General features: G+C 33.8%; 1 protein-coding gene across 1 annotated transcript in view; it reads right to left on the bottom strand.

Moving 5' to 3' along the window:
- The window catches only part of LOC145245967 (uncharacterized), a 163,415-nt gene that overhangs the window by 56,365 nt on the left and 83,893 nt on the right, over positions 1-23,157 (bottom strand). Inside the window, exons 4-7 of the mRNA XM_080107747.1 lie at positions 8,569-8,706; positions 6,958-7,011; positions 2,980-3,183; positions 1,768-2,044 (exon numbers count right to left, since the gene is read on the bottom strand). Of these exons, the coding sequence (XP_079963873.1) occupies positions 1,768-2,044; positions 2,980-3,183; positions 6,958-7,011; positions 8,569-8,706 (673 nt within the window). The remainder of the gene's footprint in view (positions 1-1,767; positions 2,045-2,979; positions 3,184-6,957; positions 7,012-8,568; positions 8,707-23,157) is intronic.

Below are 23,157 nucleotides of genomic sequence, written 5' to 3' on the forward strand. Positions count from 1 at the left end.
TTATGTTGAGGTTTTGAGTTCAGGAAGAGATTTTGTCAGAAGAGGCCAGCATTCTTTAAATCGGATCCGTGGAATTTCTACCAGGACAATGCACCAAGATGGTCAACCAGATAGTTCCTCACCCTCCTTTATAGTCCAGACTTTGCTCCCTGTGATTTTTGGTTATTCCCTAAGCTCAAGGAAAACCTTAGAAGCTGTCGTTAGGAGACATTGAGGAGATGAAAGAGGCTGTGACGAGGGCCATTAACACACTCACACAAGAGGACTTCCAAAAGTTGTTGGAACACTAGCCAGACGATTACTTTGAAAGGGAATAGAGTTTAATGTGTGTACTGTCAATAAAAGTGTCCATATGAAAAAAGTTTGAAAACTTATTGAAGGTACCTCGTACACTTCTTCAAGCTCTATTGAGGGTCAAGAAGATCAAAGTGAAATCTCTTTCTGTTTGAGAAATTAGCTTTGAAAAAACCTACAGTAAGAAATCAAAACTCATAGCAAATAGAGGCGGAGTTAAACCTGAAGACTGCCACTATAACAGAAATACAAGAATCACAATAAGTGCACAAAAGAACTTGATTATGTAGTTTTACCACTACTCGCAAGTAAATTGGCTTCAAAATATTTAAGCGCACCACCTTGATCTGTGGAGAGTGAGAGGCTCTTTAGTAAAGGTGGTAATGTGTATTAACCAATAAGGAACAGGTCGTGCCATGAGAGTGGAGAAAATACATTACAAATTAAAGGTATTCAACTTTAAATACTGAGGGAGCTATGAGAGCAGAGGAAGTGAGTAGCAAGAATAGAAGAGGAAGTAGAGCAGCAGCAGGTCCAGAACTTCAACTTATAGTTATTCACTTAAAGAATTACAATTTGTACTTTGTAGTTGGTTTGTAATTTATTTTTTTCTTATTTAATTGCTTAGTTATAATCATTTAAGAATTGGAAATTGTACTTTGTATTGTGCAATTTTATTTAATAAAGGCAAAAGTAGTGGCCAGACACTTAACAAATATTAAGTTAAATTAGCAGATACTATGTTAATGTGTCAAAGCCATCTGATGAGTCACTTGGCAGACATGAAATAGTTCAAATTTAATATGAAAGAGAAAAGTGATTAATTGTCTGATTACTGATTAATCGGTAATGTGGCCGATTACCCGCCGATTAATCTGTACATCCTTAATTCACAGGTAACATGAATTGAAACAAATAGAAGATACTGCCAGGGTATGGCAACTGCAAGAAAAGTGAGCTTCTTCGACAGTGCTAGAGACTTCTTACATCTGCCACTATCCTACATCTCTACAAAGCTATCATCTACCACTGCCATACATGAAGTATTATTGTCATATCTGGGTTGCTGCACCAATCACTAGTCTCTTAGATAGGGTACCCCCTCCCCATAAAACCCTAATTTAATATGCCCTACATTGTCTAACAAGCTCCAGTTCCTGTCTCATCACCACAATGTTTCATTCCTGAGTTTGTTTGAATGTGCTCCAACCAACTTACTTATAGTTCCTTTCCTCAAACTACTAGCCTTTGGCTCCTTGACTGTACCAATATGCAGAAATTTAAATGTAATACAAACAAACATCTTGCTCTATAACTCTCACTAAGGATGAACAGTAGGACTCACAGTAGTCACTTACATTTCAGTAGTAATATGCCTTGTTTGGTATGAATAATAAAAAATTTTTTTTAAATTAATGTATGATGAAAGAAAAAGAAAGTATAAAAAAAAAGAGAAATGAAAAATGAAGATACCTCTTTTTGGACCTCCTGCACCCCGTCCTTTGGCTGGAGTAGTTTTCTTCTTTCCTTTCGCCTTTGATTTAGGTTTTTCTTCTTCATAATCATCATCGTCCTCATCATCATCATCTTCCTTATCCTGTTCATCGGCAGAGAAATCCTTATCAGATTTCTCAGACTCACTATCAGAAACCTCTGCTGCTTTCTTAGCTCCTTTCCTTTTTGGTGTTGCCTTTGGAGGACGCCCCCGTCCTTTTTTAACTTTCTTCTCATTTTCTTCTATTTGGAAATCCTATGAGAAATTTAAAGACAGAAAAGTTACCACTACTATGGCTGGTAAACATGTAGACCAGTAAATGGCTTCATGGTTAAGTGGTTGACAATTTAACCTCTCTTACACTAGACTTACAGTGGCGATACATTTTTACTTAATTTTCTTTTTATATCGATAAAAGTTATAATTCATAATTGCTTTATTCTAATAAAATGCTTACTGATTAAAAGAATGTCTTCAGTTAAGTTGATGGGCAAAAAATGAATCATCATATTCAATTAAATGTCTGTTTCACATGCTTGCAGGCATTAAACGGACTTGATTTCCAAACTAACCTACCTTCACTCAGAACTTTACTCAGCCTTTTGTCTCTCAAGCCCATACTTATTTCTTTCCATGTTTTCCTTGGCCAACCCCTGCTACTTCAACTGTTCTACATCTACTAACTCAAGTGCTCTCATTCATTCTTTCAAAGTAACCATATCATCAAAGACTGTTGTTCTGCACACATTTCCCTATATTGTCCAAAATCTTTCACTGAGGTCATCAAATCTAAACCTGTTTTTAAGACTTATATACCCATCATATCATTTTCACATCATATTTATTCATATAACACATCTTCCAACTCTCACTGTGCTTTTTACTTCCTTTCTTTGAAAAAGTAGAGCCTGCTTTATGTATTCAATGATTAACATCACCATATCTTACTGTCACCATGGGTCAATCACTTAGTATGCCGTTCCTAGAAACAGAATCTGAGTTCAAATCTGTGTCAAAATTATTTCTACTTTGATTTTGTCTCAAAATGAACTTGAACATTTCAAATTAATAAATCAAGTAGATTGTTCATTTTTACCTTTATTTTTTTGTAAGTTACGTAATTTACAGTTTTGATGTCAGACAACTTGTAAGTTTTTCATAAATAAATTTGAAAGCAATCGATACTTTACCTCATCATCTGAATTATCTGATTCAGGTGCCGATGGTTCATCAAAATCTTCCTCTGGTTCTGGTTCTGGTTCCGGCTCTGGCTCCTCCTCCGGTTCATTTTCTTCCTCATTAGCTGCTGGCTCAGAATCATTATCTGCAGTTGAATCTTTAGACTTAGAACGGGCAGGTGTACCTTTCTTGGCACGCTTTGCAGGAGTTTTACTCTATAGAATAAAATAGTTTTGATTTTGTTTAATAATAATAATTATACTTGAAAGTTTCTCAAATTTATGAATTTGTATTCTACTGAGCCAACAAATTCCAAAATATCTCTTCAATGGGATATTTCTTAGAATTTCAGATATTACCGTAATAATCTCATTTAACTTTCAAAATTGATGTAATTAGTAATTTATTTTATATATAAACTAGCGAGGGGTACCCGGCTTTGCCCGGGTGTTTGGAAGTGTGCGTGGTTTTGGGTAAATAAAAAGAAAAATCGTTGGTTGTTAAAAAAAAAAAAACAAAAAAAAAAAACGAAGTCTTGACGCGCAGTTGGAAAATAGTAAATAATTTGCTTGGTGATTATTAAGATGAAAGGCGCAAACCTGGGTCTTGTTTGGGTTTGCATTTAAGTACCACTTTTTGTAGTACCTAGAGAGAGTGGCTAGGGCATCAGAGAGTCTTTCTTCTATGATGTCAAAACTATTTGCCTGAGTGGCGATGCATAGGTCATCGGCATATATATATCTTTGTATATTGGGGTATTGTGGTTGGTCGTTAGTGTAGATATTGAATAGGGTTGGAGCCAAAACTGAACCTTGTGGGAGGCCATTGTTTTGGATAAACCATCTACTCTTTTTTCCATCCATCTCAACATGGAAACGCTGATTACTAAGACATTCAATTATGCTCACCAATGCTGAGTTTTGTATCATTTGGGCTACTTTTAGTATGAGTGCCCTATGGTTGACAGTGTCATAGGCTGCTGTAAGGTCTACAAACACAGTGCCTGTTATTTTTTTGGTCTCAAATCCATCCTCAATGAATTAGGTCAGGTTTAAAATCTGGCCACAACATGACCGACCTGGTCTAAAGCCAGCTTGGTTAGCTGAGAGTTGTTCTTCCACTTTTTCCGTTATTCTGGCAAGTATCATGCGCTCATATAGTTTATAGAGAATGCACAGTAGGGAGATAGGTCGGTAGCTCTTAGGTGATGTGGGGTCTTTTCCAGGTTTTAGGATGGCTACTACTCTTGCCTTTTTCCAGATTTTAGGGAGTTTGAGGGATGACGCAGTTACTTATTAGGATCAGTAACCACTTTCTTACAGTTGTTCCAAAGTGTGTTACCATCTCTGTGGTTATTCCATCAAGGCCCGATGCCTTTCCATTTTTTAGTTGAGATATTGCTGCGGTTATTTCGGTTTCTGAGAATGGTTCTAGATGGGCATTGCTGTTTTGCATGACATGGCTGTTCGGCTTTCATTCTCTTTTTCTGTCCTCTTTCTCTTTGTTGCGGTTTGCCATTCAGTAGCAGCTGATGGACTACTTGGTTGGGTGTCACGGCTGCAATTCGGGACTGAAGAGCTTTTTCTGAATTTAACTTTTTTATTGTCATCCAGGCTTTTTTTTTTTTTTAAATAATCAAAACCAGTACTGACTTCTCAGAAGGAGGCCTTGAGATACTTCAGGTGGGCATGGAACACCTCAACATCACATCCGTGTATAAACCACCAGCAACCCCCTTTTCATGGCCGCTAACATGCAAGAGTTCCAACGCGAGCCTATACATTGGTGACTTTAACAGCCATAGCACCACTTGGGGATACAATGAGACAAACAGTGATGGGGAAGCAGTAGAGGCATGGGCTGCTGCAAATGAACTCAAACTTCTCCACGATGCAAAGGATCCCAAATCCTTCCAAAGTGCTCGTTGGAGACGGGGATATAACCCTGGTCTAGCATTTATTTCATCAAAGCACTATGGAAATCTAGAAAAAACTGTGGGAAGCCCAGTGCCAAAAACTGAACACCGACCCATATTTATTGATATAAGACCTATCATTAGGCCACAGAAACCCCAGACTAGGCCACGGTTCAATTTCCATAAGGACAACTGGGAAGGCTATATCTCTGATCTAGAACAAGCCATCAACACCATCACCCCACCACCAGGTGAATACAACTTCCAATCCCTGATTTGGAAAGTAGCCAGGAAAAACATACCAAGAGGGTGCAGGAAAACGTACATCCCTAGTCTCACGGAACCAAATAAAGCACAGTATGAGGAATATATACAAGCTTATAATGAAGACCCATTTGCTGAAAACACGTTAGAGCTCTGAGAGAATTTGCTTGCTTCCATCAGTAGCGAACACAAAGAGCGCTGGCAAGAAGTCATAAGTAACATCGATATGACACAATAGCAAAAAAGTCTGGATGAATGTTGTTGATGCCAATGTGGAAGGTAAAAACAAAAGTGATAAGAGAGAATTGACAAATTCAAGACGAACAGCAGTTTTGCAAGCATTGCTACAAAGGTTTAACGGGCACATCCTAGAACAGGGTGCAATCAAAGATGTTACCACAAAATTCGGTATAGGACGAAATACTGTAGGCAGAATTTGGTCACAAGCACTAGACAGTTCGTCCGATATATCGGTGCCAATGGATTCTTTGAGCCGTAAGTTTCTCTGTGGTCGAAAAAAGAAGGACTATAGTTCACAGTTGGCAAAAATAAACACCATTCCCTTGAGAAAAAGAACCACTTTGAGGTTTACTGCTTAAGCATGTGGAATACCTAAGACGACGTTGATTGCAAGGATGAAAGATGGCGAAATTCGGACACATTCAAATGCTGTAAAACCGCTTCTCACGATAGAAAACATGAAATGTCGTGTTGATTTTTGCCATTCACAGTTGGATTTAAATCGAGGAACTTTTAAAGAAATGTTTGATGCTATACATATTGATCAGAAATGGTTTTACATTACGCAAAATGCAAGGAAATTTTATTTAGGCAAAGACGAACAGGAGCCTTTAAGAACCACTAAAAGCAAGCGTTTCATTATAAAGGTAATGTTTCTTGCTGCTGTGGCTCGACCCCGTTGGGATCCACATCGCAAATGTTACTTTGACGGGAAGATTGGAATTTGGCCATTTGTTAAACAAGAGGCGGCTAAACGTAACAACAGAAACAGGCCTGCTGGAACAATGGTAACTAAAGTCATGGATACAATCACGAAAATTCAGATTCGTGAATTCCTTGTTGAAAAGGTCCTTGTTTCCACATGGAACAAATGGCCAAGTGGATCCATTGCCCAACGAATCATAATTCAATAAGACAATGCTAAACCACACGTACATCCAACAGACTGTGTTCAAACAAGAATCTGAGAGATTAGGGCTAAACATTGAACTGGTTAACCAGCCTGCAAACAGTCCAGATCTGAATGTGCTTGACGTGGTTACTTCAATACAATCCAATACATTCAACACCAAAAGGCTCCAAAGAATATTGATGAATTAATTAAAGCAGTTGAAACCAGCCTTCAAGAATTAGAAAAATCAAAGTTGAACATTTTTCTGACATTGCAGGAGACAATGGAATAAATAATTTTGGCTGATGGTGGCAACAATTACAGACTTCAGCATATGTCAAAAGCACAGCTAGAAAGAAAAGGAAAACGTCCCACTTCAATTTTGATATTAGAAGAATTGAAAGGTAAATTAACACAATTGAATAAATAGATGTTTTACCTTTTTGCATTATTTTTTTGTATATTTATTTAATCATACATTGTAAGAATTTACGTACAATCAATTGTCAATTTAATTAAGTATAATTATTTGGTTAACCTGTATTTCCCTTCAAAAGTACTGCCTTATAAAACTTGAAACTTGTATGCACCAAGTATTTCCGACCAAACTGAAAATTTTTGTGCACCAACTATTTCCGACCGGAGGTAGCATTTATGATAAAATGTGTTATTACTTACAGCTGGTGTATTAGCCGACTGTCGTCTTTTGGTTCCAGCTTTTCCTTTAGCAGCCTTTAAAATAAAGAAAAAGAGAAACTCAACAAATTTGGCTTTTAAAAAATCTTTTTTTGAATTATAAAATCTAAAATATGTAAAAAGAATATTACTGTTCAATTCATCTCGTTGTAATTAATGTACACAAATGTTTAGTACGTTTAGTACTTTTACTAATGGCTATATTCCATTTGGTTCTACTTATGATTCAAAATCACACTCTCTGACAGGAATAAAAGGCCAAATAAAATGTGGAACTGGCACAAAGAAAAGAGTAACCAGATGGAGGGAGAAGCGAATTGTTAAGTGTTAGACTAAGGAGCAAGTCAGTTATTGTAGTTGAAGATGAACTCAAACAAGTATAAATTAGTCTCTTGTTCTCTTCTCTTCATCATGTCGGCTGTATGTGGGGCCCAAATCAAGAACTGTCTAGTGTCCAGCTTCTTTAATTTCGACGTGCGCTCGCGTTTCAGTAACTTCGACGTGCGCTCGCGTTTCAGTAACTTCGACGTGCGCTCGAGTTTCATTAATTTCAAAGTATGCTCGAGTTTCATTAATTTCAAAGTATGCTCGAGTTTCATTCAGCAAGAAAAAGCTGACTGCAAACGATTTTGATATTTCAGCTTCAACAGAACTCTATAAACACTGACAATTACCATCATCACGAATGTAGACAATGCCTTTGATCAACCTTTACTACAGCTCAGTATATAACAAAAATGAATACAATATTTGGGCATTTTCATATCTATATTGAAACTGCATCTGATAGTAAGCTGAAATCATTCCATAGTTACCATTTCTTCCATGTTCACTATGAAGTGGAGCAATGGTAGTACCCATCAGAATTTCCATTTATGGATTAAATAGAATCTATTGTTGTAAGGATATGAAATTGTGAAAATGCGATATACGCATAAATTGATATCAGGAATCAATGTTTTCTACCACCATAACTGTATTCAATGAAGGGTTGATATGCCATAAAACAAAACATCAACGCAAGAATAATTAACCTGATGATTTACCTTGCATATGAAGCTTAATACTGATGAAAAAAATAAGTAGAGAACTATATATATCTGTTTCAGTAGAGAACTATATATATCTGTAGTATGAAAATTTAAACGTAATCAATAACAATAGAAAAATATGACATGAAAAAGATTTCCTTGGCCATAAGGTCGTTTTTTGTTTTTTTACCCACTTACGAATGTGGAATACCAAAATCTTTCAAATAGAATTTTACTTTTACAACGTTGACTGGAGAAAATAAATTAAGTCGTGATGAGGTAATAAAATGAAGTAAATGCTAGAGTAGGAACTGCTTAACTATAAAAATAGTACTAAAATATAAATCCATGCAATTAACCTGATGAAACAAACATGAAACAAACGTTTCTTTGTAACTTGCCATAATTATATTTTCATAATACTGTGTGTGTGTGTGTGTGTGTGTGTGTGTGTGTGTGTGTGTGTGTGTGTGTGTGTGTGTGTGTGAAACATATTTGAAATCTATGCAATGTTGGGGTGGTTAACTTATACATAATAAAGTTGAAAAAAATATATATATACCGGTTTCTCTTTGTTAGTTTCTTCAGCTTCTACCTCCTCTTCTTCCTCAGCATCACCACCAGTTTCACCAGCAGCAGCTGCTGCAGCTGCAACCGCAGCAGTGGCTATAGCTTGGGCATTTGCATCTGCTGCCCTTTGCTGAAAAAAAAAAAAAAAAAAAAAAAAATTGTAAAAATATTTATTCAGATAAAATGAGATAGAATTTAAATCTAGAAATCAACATAAATTTATTCAAAATTAATGACATCATGGTTATTCAGTTTTGTTTCACCCTCTTTTCCTTTTTAAACAGTGTAGTTTCTTTTAAATTTTTAAATAAATCCTCTTTTTAAGATAGGATCTTGATACTTAAATTTAATCATGGTATAATTTGGTCATTAAATTATTAAATAAAGCAAATTGTTATCTATAATTAACTCATAAGATAATGTCTTAATTTCTATTTATAAAAATTATTCTATGTAAATAGCTCCTAAAATTTTTAGTCTTAACTAAATTTTTTAAAAGAATTTTCAAAGCTAGTTAAATGACTTTCTATTAGCTAATATGCTTTTAAATTCCTTTTAAATTTTAAAGGATCTAATTCAATCTTTTGTTTCAACTATTAACAAAGGATGAAAATTTTGCAGCATGGCAATCATTTTATGCCAAGATTAATCATGTGACTGATTTTGTAGACTAATTCAAGGTGAATTTTGTTACATCACCTCAGGAGTTATTTAAAGTGCAGAAATGAGTTGTGTAAATTTAATTTTATATTATTCTTTTTAAATTGAATTCTTAAAATTTTGCATTTGTAAGCATTGTTACATTTTTTTTCAATAAATTAATCCCTAAGAAATAAAATGAGAATGATTTTTTCCTTGTTACTTCCGACACTATAGATACCCAACAAGACAATTCCTATGCAAAGCTTCCACATTCACTATTCCAAACTCATACTGTAGCGTGTTTTTGTACAAGAATACGTACATTTCCTCATCTTTTCATAAAAGATGTATTTTCTCCTTGACTCATTCTCTCACTAATGTAATCTCATAATGGTAATAGCAAATATATTCCCTCTTTAATTTTAGTCCTTCTACAAGACTAAATCACTAGTTCCTTTATTAAAAGAAATACTTAGCTACAAAACACTGGGATAATATGACAGAATACGGAATGCTCCCTTTCAATGTTAAGTTCAGCAGAATGACGGAATGGCAAACAGTTCAGTGTTATAACTAGTTGTTCTTCAATTAAGAGAATACCGTTTCCGAACACGGGGAAAAATCTTTCTCAGTATCGCTATTAGACATGTTACACGAAACAAAATCTTTACTCAAAACATAAAATGCAGACATTATCGTTTTAACACGGTCTCCCTAATTGTTCTGGCTATATTTCATCTTAAATTTGCACCCATCATCTGTGTTAAAATTAATACATCACATTCTATATGGCCTATAGGTTTCCCTTCCTTACAGCGAAAAGGTAAACAATCATGTTCTTTATAACTGGCCATAAGCCAGTTGATGCTGCTAATCACTTCGCTGACATTTCTTCTTTTTCAGAGTCACCTACTTTCTTTGTCTTCATTTTTACATGTCTCCTTCATTTTACAGTCTTCATTTTCTTTCTTCATCTTTTAAATCAACTTCTTCAACTGCTTCTCCAGTGTTTTCTTCTTTTTTTAAATGTCTTTTTCTTTGTCTTCGACTTGGCATTCTTTTTCTTCTTCATCTCCACATTTTCTTTTCATTCTTTCTCTTCTAAACAATTTCTTATAGGAAGCTTAAGCACCACGCTATAATTGATTATAGAGGTTTTCAGAATTATATCTTTCGATTCGACAGTTTAAAGACTTTAATATTGTGTTCAATTTTACTTCTAAACATTACAGCAAAACATTAACTCTGGTAAAAACAGATTAAGGACATGGATATGTATTATAGGAACAATTTACTGATTGCTTAATAACATCACTAGCTTGCGCAGGTATTCACGTTCATTCACGGAACATAATTGGGCCTTTTAAAAAATATTTTGCTATAACAAATGTGATTATTAGTTTCTTTTGAGAACATACATTTAGACATTTTTTGCATAACTAGACAAGATGTTTAGGAATAGAATCAGTTTAAATGTCAGATCACTTTAAGGCTTTTAACATTTAACATGTGTACTTATGCAGATTACAGACCGTGCTAAAATAATGTTATTTATTGACCCACTCTCAACATGAGAGGCACCTAACAATTCTATAAACAATATCTACCATACACTTTGATTTTACTTGAACATTATGTAAAACATAGCAGGGTCCTTATGCATACACACAAAACATTTGCGCTATAACATCTACACCAATGCAGCGAACACTATGAAGATCATGGCCACCATTCTCTGGCACTTAATGACGGTGACAAAGAGTTGTTAAGGCATTCAGTGCCCACAAGTAACCACCTCAATATAGCAACAACTGACAGTGCTATGTACGACAGTGATAGTTGTAAAGGCAAGTAGTAACTCTAAAAGCAACAGTAACCACCAGTGCCAACAATGACAGCCAGTGGATTTTGCTAGCTGCCACTGCCAGACAATGCACAACAGTAGGAGCCAGATGCTTTTATTTTGGGTACTGTCTGCAAATTTTCTTCATTGAACTACTGCCATCTTTTAGTGTTATTCTTTTAGTTGTTTGATAATGTACTAGATAATCATATATATATATATATATATATATATATATATATATATTGTTTTAGGGGAGAGGGCTTTTCTTATTCTTTTTATTATTTTTCTTCTAAACAATTTCTTACAGTGCAGCTGAAACGCCATGCTAATGATTGATTATAGGGTTTTTCAGAAACATCTTTTGATTCAACAGTTTAAAGGCTTCAATATTCCATTCAATTTTACCTCTGAACATTATCAAAAAAAAACATTAAAACTAGTCAAAACAAATTAAGGACATGGATATGTATTATAGAAACCGTTTACTGGTTGCTTAATAACATGACTAGCTTGTGCAGGTATTCATGTTCATTCACGGAACATAATTGAGTGTTATAAAAAAAAAAATTGCTAGATGTGATTATTTGTTTATTATAGGGCATATATTTTTACAGTTATTGCAGATTTTCAGATGTTTAGGAATACAATCGGTTTAAATGTCTGATCACTTTTAACATTTAACATGTGTACTTATGCAGATTACAGACCGTGCTAAAATAATGTTATTTATTGACCCACTCTCAACATGAGAGGCACCTAACAATTCTATAAACAATATCTACCATACACTTTGATTTTACTTGAACATTATGTAAAACATAGCAGGGTCCGTATTATGCATACACCCTGTGCCATAATTATATGCAAATCGATATTTTTGTTCTAACTCCGATAGTTTTCAATGAAAATTTGTGAAACTTTGCACGTTATACAGCAACACTAATGCATGCACAGATATAAAATTTTAAGTTGACCTGCACAATAGCGAGCAAACTGCAGCCATTTTGGTGACTTGCAGTTTTTTTCATCATGCCAACTTTATATGCAAGATGGGATGTAAAGACGCTTTAAGTCAAGCTGAGAAGTCTAAAATTGTTCAAAGGCTCCATAATAAGATTTCCACCTTAGAAATTGCCAAAGAATTACACTGGGATCATCGTACAATTAAAAAATATTGTACTAACCCTCAACTTTGCAATGGACATTCTGACAAAGGGAAAATTCGTAAGATATCATGTCACGTTGAACAATGAGCAAGACTAAGAGAAGTTCGCCGTAACACACTTGAAACTAACAAACAAGTTTTTGAAAAAGCTGGCGTTCCTGATGTGCCCAAATCAACTCGTTGCCGTATCCTGAGGACGATTGCAAAATTTGGAAAGCCAGAGGTCCGCCCTCAATTGAAGGATATCCCCAAGAAAAAGAGGATGGAGTGGGCAAGAGATCGCATGAAGGTGAATTTTCAAACTGTTTTGTTCACCGATGAGTGTCGATTGACCCTTGATGGACCCGATGGGTGTAGGGGAGGATGGTACCATAATGAGGGTCTACGTCCCCAAAGGATCAGGCGTCAACAAGGAGCTGGTGGTGTGATGTTCTGGGCTGCAATCATTGGCAATGAGCTGGTAGGACCATTCAGAGTCGCAGATGGAGTGAAAATTACCGCCAAACTTTACATTGACTTCATTAAGGAACACTTGGAACCCATGCACAAGAAGAATTTGGAATCCAGAAAAAGATGGTATTCATACATGATAATGCACCGTCTTATTCTTCAAGCATAGGCACTGAATATTTGGAGAGCTTTTGCCAGACATGGGAAAATAATGCGATGGCCAGCCTGTTCTCCAGATTTAAATCCCATCAAAAATCTGTGGAGCATCTTGAAACAAATATTTACTCCGGAGGAACGCAGTAAAACTCCAAGGATGACCTCTGGAATGCTATTCTGACTGCTGCCAAAGACATTTCATCAATAAAAGATGAAATCGAAAGTTTGACATCTTCAATAGACCAAGGGATTTTTGCTCTTGTCAATAAAAATGGCAATTATATAAGATATTGATTGTACTATGAAACCATATTGAAGTTGTTTGTTCTTTATTATTGTACTTGTTCTCAATTTACAAATTCCTAGAATAATCAATGTTGCGATGATCTTTTAGCACTTCACCATATTTTAGCATTGGTTTGCATATCAAGTTGGCACGCTAAAAAAATGCAAATCATCAAAATGGCTGCCAATTGTTTATTACTGTACAGATTAGCTTAAAATTTTAGATTTGCGCTTGTGTTAGTGTTGCCATATAACATGCTAAATTTCACAAATTTTCATTGAAAACTATCTGAGTTAGAACAAAAATATCGATTTGCATATAATTCTGGCACGGGGTGTACATACAAAACACATATTGTGATATAACATCTACACCAATGCAACGAACACTACAGCTGTCATGGCTGCCATTCTCTTGACACTTGATGACAGTGACAAAGAGTTGTTAAGGCATTCAGTGCCTACAAGTAACCACCTCAATATAGCAACAACTGACAGTGCCATGCACCAACAGTGATAGTTGTAAAGGCAAGTAGCAACTCCTAAAGTAACTCTAAAAGCAACAGTAACCACCAGCGCCAACAATGACAGCCAGTGGATTTTGTTAGCTGCCACTGCCAGACAATGCACAACAATAGGAGCCAGATGCTTTTATTTTGGGCACTGCAGCCAGTGCCCGCAATTTTTCTTCAGTGGCTACCACTAGCAACTACCACCATCACTCAGCATTAATACTTTTTTTTACATGTTTATCTATAGTAATTTACGTGATTCGCATATGATAATGCACTAAATAATCATATATATATATATATATATATATATATATTTTTTTTTTTTGTTTGTTTGTTTTAGCTTCATCATAGCTGTTCTGGCTTTGGGTCAGATTTCCACTAGGCAACGCCAGTACACAGATCCTACTAGCAGTAAATAAAATAATGTGTAAAGTTACAGAGAAACAAGAAAGCAACATGAGAAATGATCACAAAATTTTATAAAAAGATGAACCAACAAGTGCTTTTAATACATGTTTAAATGAACAAATACTACCTATCTGAACATAACTGATATTGCCTGGGATTCTTAATATAGTATTAGAATTTATAGATTTTTTCTTTTTAAGTAATTACTATGTTACTAACTTGGGTGAATAGAGTTGAGTAAAAGAAGCCTAAAACTCTTTGAATTACGCAAATATCATCCGTGGTTCAAAAGTTATAAGGTTAAAATGCAGATTTCATCACTTAAAGAAATTCAGTAATTTCTACATTTATTTATTTTGTAAGCTATTTTTTTTTTTTTTATGAAACTTGGCACTCTTATGTAAAATTATGTGCTCTTTCTGATTATAGTCAAATTTTAGATATGAATTATAAACTGACAGTGTATCATACAGATTTTGAGTTATTCCAGGTTAGTTTCAGTGCTCCACAATTAGATGGTGTATACATTTCTCCCATAATATACTCGGGGGAGACAAAAATTGATAAAATTTATAACCCTAGCACTGTCATTTAGACCCCAAGTCCGGATGCAACAACCCTCTATCTTCACTCCATGAAAAACAAGAATATGGTTACATCTAATGATTAACTAAAATGGTTACACATCATTCAAACATTATCAAATCGAAAAGTGATCATTTTCCACACGGGATTATGCAGGTTTCTTACTTATACAACCAATAACTAGTAACAAATTATAACACACATTTCTAGTTTTAGGCTTTCTTTAATAGCTTAACCCCCGACAGGTGAACAAATTCATTTTCCAGACCAGACAGATTTATTCGCTTTTCATTCTTATAATTGTTTTAAAAAATGGCCCACAATTAAGAAAGATATGGCGTGTTTAAGCACATTAAGTATGAAATTTTATTTATGTTCAACAAAAAGATGTTATCAGCTTCTAATGTTACTTAATACTTGCTGATTTGTTTTTGTTAAAACCAGAAATGACTATCACCAATTACAGGTTCCAAAAAAATTTTTTTTAATAAAAATTAAAAGATGGTTTTGTAAAAAAAAAAAGTTAAAATTCATTCTTGAATTCATTTTTGTTATTACCTAGTTGAATGCAGTAAGTAATCATTGAAAATTATATTTAAAAAAATCATGTACAAGTCATTCAAAGTGAAACACAAACACACACAAAAAATGGTAACAATATTTTCTTAAAGTTCAATGCACACATATATTTGATTCACAACTTTATTTTTAAGCTTAAATAGAAAGAAAGAAAAATAAATTTAAATTGACTTTTCTTGAATCTATATTGATAAATTTTTTTGTCTCTTTTCACATGACATTCATCTCATTATGTATCACTTTGCGAACATTGTCCAAGTGCTACATAAAGATAACATTGCCACTTTATGTTTTGCTCATCTTTCTAAGAAAAGCATTGAGAGAAATTTGGAACATTTCTAGAAGACCTTATAAATTGTAATGAGTTATTATTAATTATAAGAGAAGAAACAGGGCAGGACCCATCCTTGAAAATAAACATACTCGTACAAGTTACTTAGTCAATTACTATGCTGTTGCATGTGCTATTATCCCATCAACCCAGGAAAATTTATGTAATTCTACTAGTACATACAATTTTTCAGTAATATTCAATACTAGCAGAATCCATGTACTGGCGTTGCCCAGTGGAAATATGCCCCACCCCACTATAAAAAAAACAAAAAACAATTTAAGTACGGTTGTTAGTTGCCCATTATAATAGAAGGCACTGGCTCCCGTGGTCAAAACAAATGCTCCGTGGTGATGTACGAATACATTTTATATATGTTTATATATTGAAGTATATATCTTCCAAATAATAGTGTCTATTTTAATATGATTTGTTCCGCACAATAAAAAAAAAAAAAAAGCAATTTTATAAAAAGAGATATGTTACGGAAATGTTTTAAGTATTTTCTTCTTTTTCGGCATAATGATTAAAAGAAAACGCAACTAATCGGGAGCTAACCTTTTCAATGTAGTCACGTGTTAAGTTTGATTATGTTTTGACGTCGTCGTGGTTGCAGACTCAGATGGTAAAAGTCAGACTCCTAGAATTCCTAGGATGCCGACTCAGACTCCTTTGATATCTTCGACTGACTCCTTGACCCCTATGTGGAGATCTATTCTGCAGATCCATATACCAGCCTCTCACACCTATTCAGCAAGCATTTTATAATTATTTTTCATGTATATTATTTTTTTCGTTAAACATTCATCTGTATGATAAATAAACTCACATATACACTCAAACAGCTTTATAGAATAAATCAAGATAACAAAAGGATAAAAAAAAAATTTACAATTTTATTATGTTATCAGTTTAAAAGGGAATACAATACTTGGGGATAGAGAAACCTCTTTAGGGCATGGCATTTTGAAGCCAAACGCTTCTCATCAGAAGAGGGGAGTAAAGATATATACAGAGAAGAATTTTTTTAAAAGATAATATTGCCTTTATGGAAAGAGGATCAAAGGAAAAACAGGAAACTGTACTGAGACTAAAGTTGCTTTCAGGACTGCCAGCAACCACTGTAAAAGAGTAATAAAGAACGCAAGAGAGTTGTATGTTCAGTCTGTTAAGTCCAAAGTAGCTAAGCAGCGGCTTGGTTCCCACCAATTTTGGCAAATAGCAAACAGGATCCTGAACAGAAGCATGTGCTCTATCCCAACTATTATCAATGGACCTGAGGAAATCTCGTCAGCATCAGATAAAGCCAAACTCTTTACCAGGAACTTTGCAACTAATTCTATCATATATGACCAAGGCCATTTACTCCCTCGTATTTCCTCCTGTATCAGAAAACACGTTATGCGACATACAAATATCTGTATGTGTTGTTTCAAATAAAGCAACTGGCCTCGATGGCATTCCAATTATAGTGCTGAAAAAGTGTTACCCAGAACTAGCTCCCATACTTACAAAGCTGTTTAAACGTCTTAAGGGGAATTGCTTTCCAACACCCTGGGAAACCTCATCAGTATGCCCTTTAAGAATTCAAGTGATTGGTCATCTCCCTCTCAGTACAGGCCAATAAGTCTCGGTGTGTCATAAGTTGCTGAATTCATGGCTAGTGCTCATCTGAGCTCCAATCTATAGTTTCCCCCCTGGCCTAACTCTTTATCTGTGCCTAAATAGATTCCATGAACAAAGCTTCTTTCTTAGAACTGCACGGTTGTAGAACTCTTCTGTTTGCCTGCTTTCCAGCTGACTACAATTTGGTCATCTTCAAGTCCAACGTAAACAAATTCTTGACGAGCCGTCCCCTTAAGTAATCCAATTTACCAAATTTCCACTACTAACGATTATGATATTGTCCCATTGACTTGTGTAAACTCATTATTATCCTCATCATTATTATTATTCTCGAGTGGCCTCCGAGCCTTGATAAGTGGTGACTCCTATGTAAAAAAAAAAAATAAATAAATAAAAAGCTATAGTAGCATGGATTACTACTTATTGATTTCTGCCCGGTTTTTTTTTTTTTCGGATAAGATTGTAATTTCGGATCGATCCCAGACTAATCCAACTGCCAAATTCCATTTGATTCAGGAACTGGATAACTTTCAGATTACAATCCGATTGTTATCTGATGTAATCCAGTAATCTCACTCAAAGAGGGATTTTCATATGTGACGTCACAACCAAAAGGAAAACAGCTGTCCACAAAGGATTTGGAGTGATCCGATGGACCAAAATATCTTGATGAAGTGGAAGCATTGCAGGACAGTACAAAACATGACACATCTCTAAAAATAAAAGTAAAACCATACAAAAACCGCTAAATTGTGCAACTGGTAAAACCAAACAGGAAAACCATGTAAAAAAATAAATTTATTGGAGTCAGAGTTGAATAAAAAATTCCGACTGACTCCTAGTACACTTAGAAATCCAATTCCAACTCCAGCTAAAACCTCCAACTCTGCAACCCTGGTCATGGTTGTCGTGATAAAATAAAAAAAATAATAATAATAAATAAACATTAAACAATTTACAAAATACGAAAGTGTATTTTTTTAAATATAAAAGATGGAAATATTGGAAAGCCAAAATGGTCAAAATATAAATATATATGCAATGCAACTGTTTGGAAAATTATCAATGTAAACGTAGTGTGTAACTTGTTTTTGTTCCCCCATAGTAAAAACCGAACTTGTGTCTAACTAACCTTGTAGGGAGCCAATTAAGTAGGAACAACACCACTGCACATATAGTGTGTGTGTGTGTGTGTGTGTGTGTGTGTGTGTAATGTCAAGAAAATTCAAGAAACTAAATGTGTTTATATTTTTGACTAAGAACTTGTTGTGGTTGTGGTCATAGTCGTGATACAATAAAAAAAAAATATATACACTTTGGTATTTTGTGAATTGTTTAATGTTTTTTTTTTTTTTAAATATAAAAGACGGAAATATTAGTGAGGCAAAATGGTCAATATATAAATATATATACAATGCGACTTGTTTAGAAAATCACCAATGGTAAATGTAGTGTGTTTAATTTGTTTTTGTTCCCCACACTAAAAACCGACCTTGTCTCTAACTGTTCTCGTGGGGAGGCAAGTAAATAGGAACAGCACCAATGTACACGCAGCGTGTGTAATGGCAAGAAAACTTGATAAATAAGTTTATGTTTTTGACTAAAAACTCGTTGTCGTGATGTAAAAATGTGAAAATAAACTTACGTATTGTTTTGGACTGGAAAAATAGAGAATACATTAACATTTAATAAATTATTTGGCAATTTCTTTAAGAACAGAAGTTGTGTTTTTAGTATCCGACACACAGCCAGGACAATAAGTCACATAAGGAAGCCATATTTCAATTTTAGTAACTTTTGTTTATATAGGGAGGGGAATTGTAATCTGAAATTTGAAAATTTTCAGACTTCAGCCAGTCAGAATGGGTAGACTTAGGCAAGGGAAGACTTTATTATTTATGAATAGGAAAATGGAAAGATTAGGTCATGTCTATGCATGTAACAACCAGTTACGATCGGTGTAATTACATTATCCTTGGAAAAAGTAGAATCGGTCTTGGTGAGGAGTGGGAGGACATAATCTTTAGAGAGAAAAATATGGACTCCTTCTTGTAAAGATGTAGCAATTGTGATAGTGTTGCTCATAGAATGCAACGTAGCATTTTATTATTATGACTAAATATGTCTATAATGGTGTTCGGAAAGTACATCAGATCAAGGCTAGATGTATTGAATCTGTATGTGACATCTGTTGTTGCAAACCTACAATTCTTTGGTCTAGAAGGGAATTTCTGCAGTTATCTTATTATATAGATGATATTCACCCTGGACAGGTACCCGGCTTCTACCAAAAAAGTTTCTAGGGAATATCAAATACCAGTGATTTGAGAGAAGCTAATATTCATAAATGGTCACCCATCTGATTTAACTTTGAATATCTAATGAGAACCAGTGTATCAACATGATTATGCTTGTATCTCACCATATATAAATAAAATTCACTTAAATATTTAATCAAATAGACGTAAAAAAATAAGTCTTTTTTATCATCCTTTTTTAATTGATCCAATTTATTTGTATCATTTTCTTCAATTATGTTATATTTGACTCAAACACTTAATCCATTAGAAAAAAAACTTGTTTGGAAAAAAAAATAAAAAAGACCACACATGCTACAAATATAGAAACATAAGTAAAATGTATGTATAATTTTGATTATTGAAATTATTTTTGATTATAAAATATCTAAATATTTGAATTGCTTGAAATAAATAGCACTTAAATGATTCATCCTTCTAATATCTGCTTATATTTATGCTCACGAACCATGGACACAAAAGCATCTTGTAATAAAACGAGCTTGTAAAAATATTTCCAGTGGCAATTTCAACAATATCTGCAGCAGCAACTGTTAATTTGACATTCATTATAAATGCTAAACTGACATTCAGTTATTTGATCATGTTTTGTTCAAATGGTATGCACTTCATACTTACAGATTAATACAAAACATTGCTAAATGAAAAGATAAGCTTCAAGATGAATAATCTCCTGTGTATTAGTAATCCACTTATCTGTGACAACTCAACCAGAAGATGACCAGATACAATATCAAATTAGAACTTTTTCAAGATTCATAAACACAAATGTACAACATTTTTAAATTTATGAATAAGTTAATGAATTAAAGACATTATGTGCAAGGTGATCCCCTCTCCAAAGTCACACAGGAAATCTATATAAATAAAATAGTAGATGTATGTATGTGTGTATCTGAAAATATTTAAAATCGATAAACTTAAACTACTGGTCACATAACACTGAAATTAACAGGAAATAGTAATCATACACCAAGATTGGTTTATAAAGAGTAAAATCTTTGTTTGGATGGATGAATAATGTGTACAGAAATCTGTTAGTAAGGCAAAATGCAAACGTTATTTCAACTTGTTAACATATTTCTATTACTTTTGCACATGCACAAATTCATTCAAATCTTTTTTTTTTTTTTTACTTGGGAGTCGCAAGGTGATTAATGGTGTGAATTGGATTATTTATGGGGAAGGCTCAACAAGAACTTATTTACATTGGATATATATATATATATATATATATATATATATATATATATATATATATATATAATATGAGTTATTTATTTTATTTTACAGCATATAAACTCTTTTAGGGATGTGTACAGAAAGTTATTAGATGAGACAAGTCATTGATACCGTCGGTTTCAAGCCCGATGATTAGGACCGTTTAAGATATCCGTATCAAGCTCTCTTCAGCCAATATGGATATCTTAAACGGTCCTGATCATCGGGCTTGAAACCGACGGTACCAATGACTTGTCTCATCTAACAACTTTCTGTACACAAAATACAAAATATAAATACAAACTTATATTTTGGATTTTCTTTTTAATTGAGCACTCTGCTGGATTTCTTTTTCCAAAAAAAAACTAATCATATATATATATATATATATATAAAATGCCCGGATTGTTTTTTGTTTACTATTTATTTCTCTACAAAATGCTGAAACACAAATGTTGATTTTATTTTGCTCAGTTAAATCCTCCCAGAAACTATAAATTTAGCTTTATTTTATTTTTTATTTACTACCACTAACTTTAGCTATTTTGTTTAGAATGATGCAAGTTTCTATTTTCCAAAGAATTTCACTGGTGTTTAGGAGAAACCAGAGATTGAAGCTCATTTGAGCCTCTTCCATGGAAATAACAATAGATAAGGACATGCAAAATTTCTCCTGTGAAGATCAGTTTGCACTAGATTGTGAAGTTGGTTTGTCACAGCAAAAAAGGAGTGCTGCTAGTAGCATCTTCCCAAATGTGACAGCAGTACTTCATCTTAGGATATATATTATTATATAGATTGCGAGTTGCATTTCTGAAGTGAGAAAATGATTTAAACATTTTCTCAACGACTTCAGCGACCAATTGCACATAAGTACACATTTTTACAGGAATATAGTTGTTCGTTATTTTAAAGGAAATGATTAAAAATGGAGAAAAACAAAAAAATTACATATACTCCTTTATAGTTGTGCATAATTGTTGCTCAGATAATATAGACTTTGGTAATCATCTCATTGTTAGAATGTGTAATCCTTGGTGAAGTTCACTCACCAAACCCTAACCTCACTCGGGTTTATCTCTAATCTAAACAATACTCCGACTATCCTGAACTGAAGGGAATCACCACAAACCATATGAAGACAGTACATCAGTGTTAACAATTTTGCATGTCATATCTACATATCTACGTGCGCTGATCATTGACGATAAAACAAAAACTATTCGTCATTCATGACTGAAACTTAATGGACAGTTCAAGCATAGACCTAAGTTTATTTGTACATATAGTTAAATTGCAAGAAGGGGTGTGAATTTTATTAAGTATTGGTTTTGCCCAGTCATTAAATATACTTACATGCAGATTTCATATTTATTATTAGAGAGCCAAGTCTCTGTTGAATATAACATTATATTATACCAAACATATAGTACTGATTTCAAAAGATTTTTTTTTTTAAATGACTTGCGTGCTATCATCTACAATGAAAACCAAAATTTTCAGCGCTTCAGCAGCGTTCCATACCATTTGAGCTATGGACAGCTAGATAAGAAGGATTGAAAATTATGGTCCCCCGTTGCCAAACTTTCACAAAAAAACTTGACTAGCTACAACCACTATTAACAAATTCCTCCACTCTCTATCTGTGCCTAAATCTAAACGCAGATTCCATGAACAAAGCTTCTTTAGAACTGCCCATCTGTGGAACACTGTTCTGCTGACCTGCTTCCAAGTTGAATGCAATGTGTTAGCCTTCAAGTTCTTGTTGAGCCTTCCCCATAAATAATCCAATTCACACCATTAATCACCTTGCATTTATTAACCCTTGGTGACTCCCAAGTAATAAAAAAAAAAAAAAAAAAAGATTTGAATGAATTTGTGCATGTGCAAAAGTAATAGAAATATGTTAACAAGTTGAAATAACGTTTGCATTTCGACTTACTAACAGATTTCTGTACACATTATTCATCCATCCAAATAATGATTTTACTCTTTATAAACCAACCTTGGTGTATGATTACTATTTCCTGTTAATTTCAGTGTTATGTGACCAGTAGTTTAAGTTTATCGATTTTAAATATTTTCACACAGATACGCACATACATACATCTACTGTATATATATAATTTGTTTTTGTTTTTGCGATACGTTTTTGAATGAATTCAATTATTTACAAAAGTGCATTTTTACCTAAATGCGAGTTGGAAATAATTTTCTCTTTAACCAATTTGATACCCCCACATAGGGAGTGGTATATATAAATTGTTTTTTTTTTTAAATATGATAACTCCTTTAGGAATTATATGATGCTGAATCTGGTTATTTTACTAAATTTTTAAAAATATTTTCAAATATTTAATAGATTTTATTGTGTTTGTGAATGAATTATAGATTAATTTTATTTTTGTAAGCATGTATATTTTTGTAGATAAATAATCTGTAAAAGACTTTATT

Source organism: Euprymna scolopes, chromosome 23 (assembly GCF_053919585.1).
Source record: "Euprymna scolopes isolate OS-2025 chromosome 23, ASM5391958v1, whole genome shotgun sequence".
NCBI lineage: Eukaryota > Metazoa > Mollusca > Cephalopoda > Sepiida > Sepiolidae > Euprymna > Euprymna scolopes.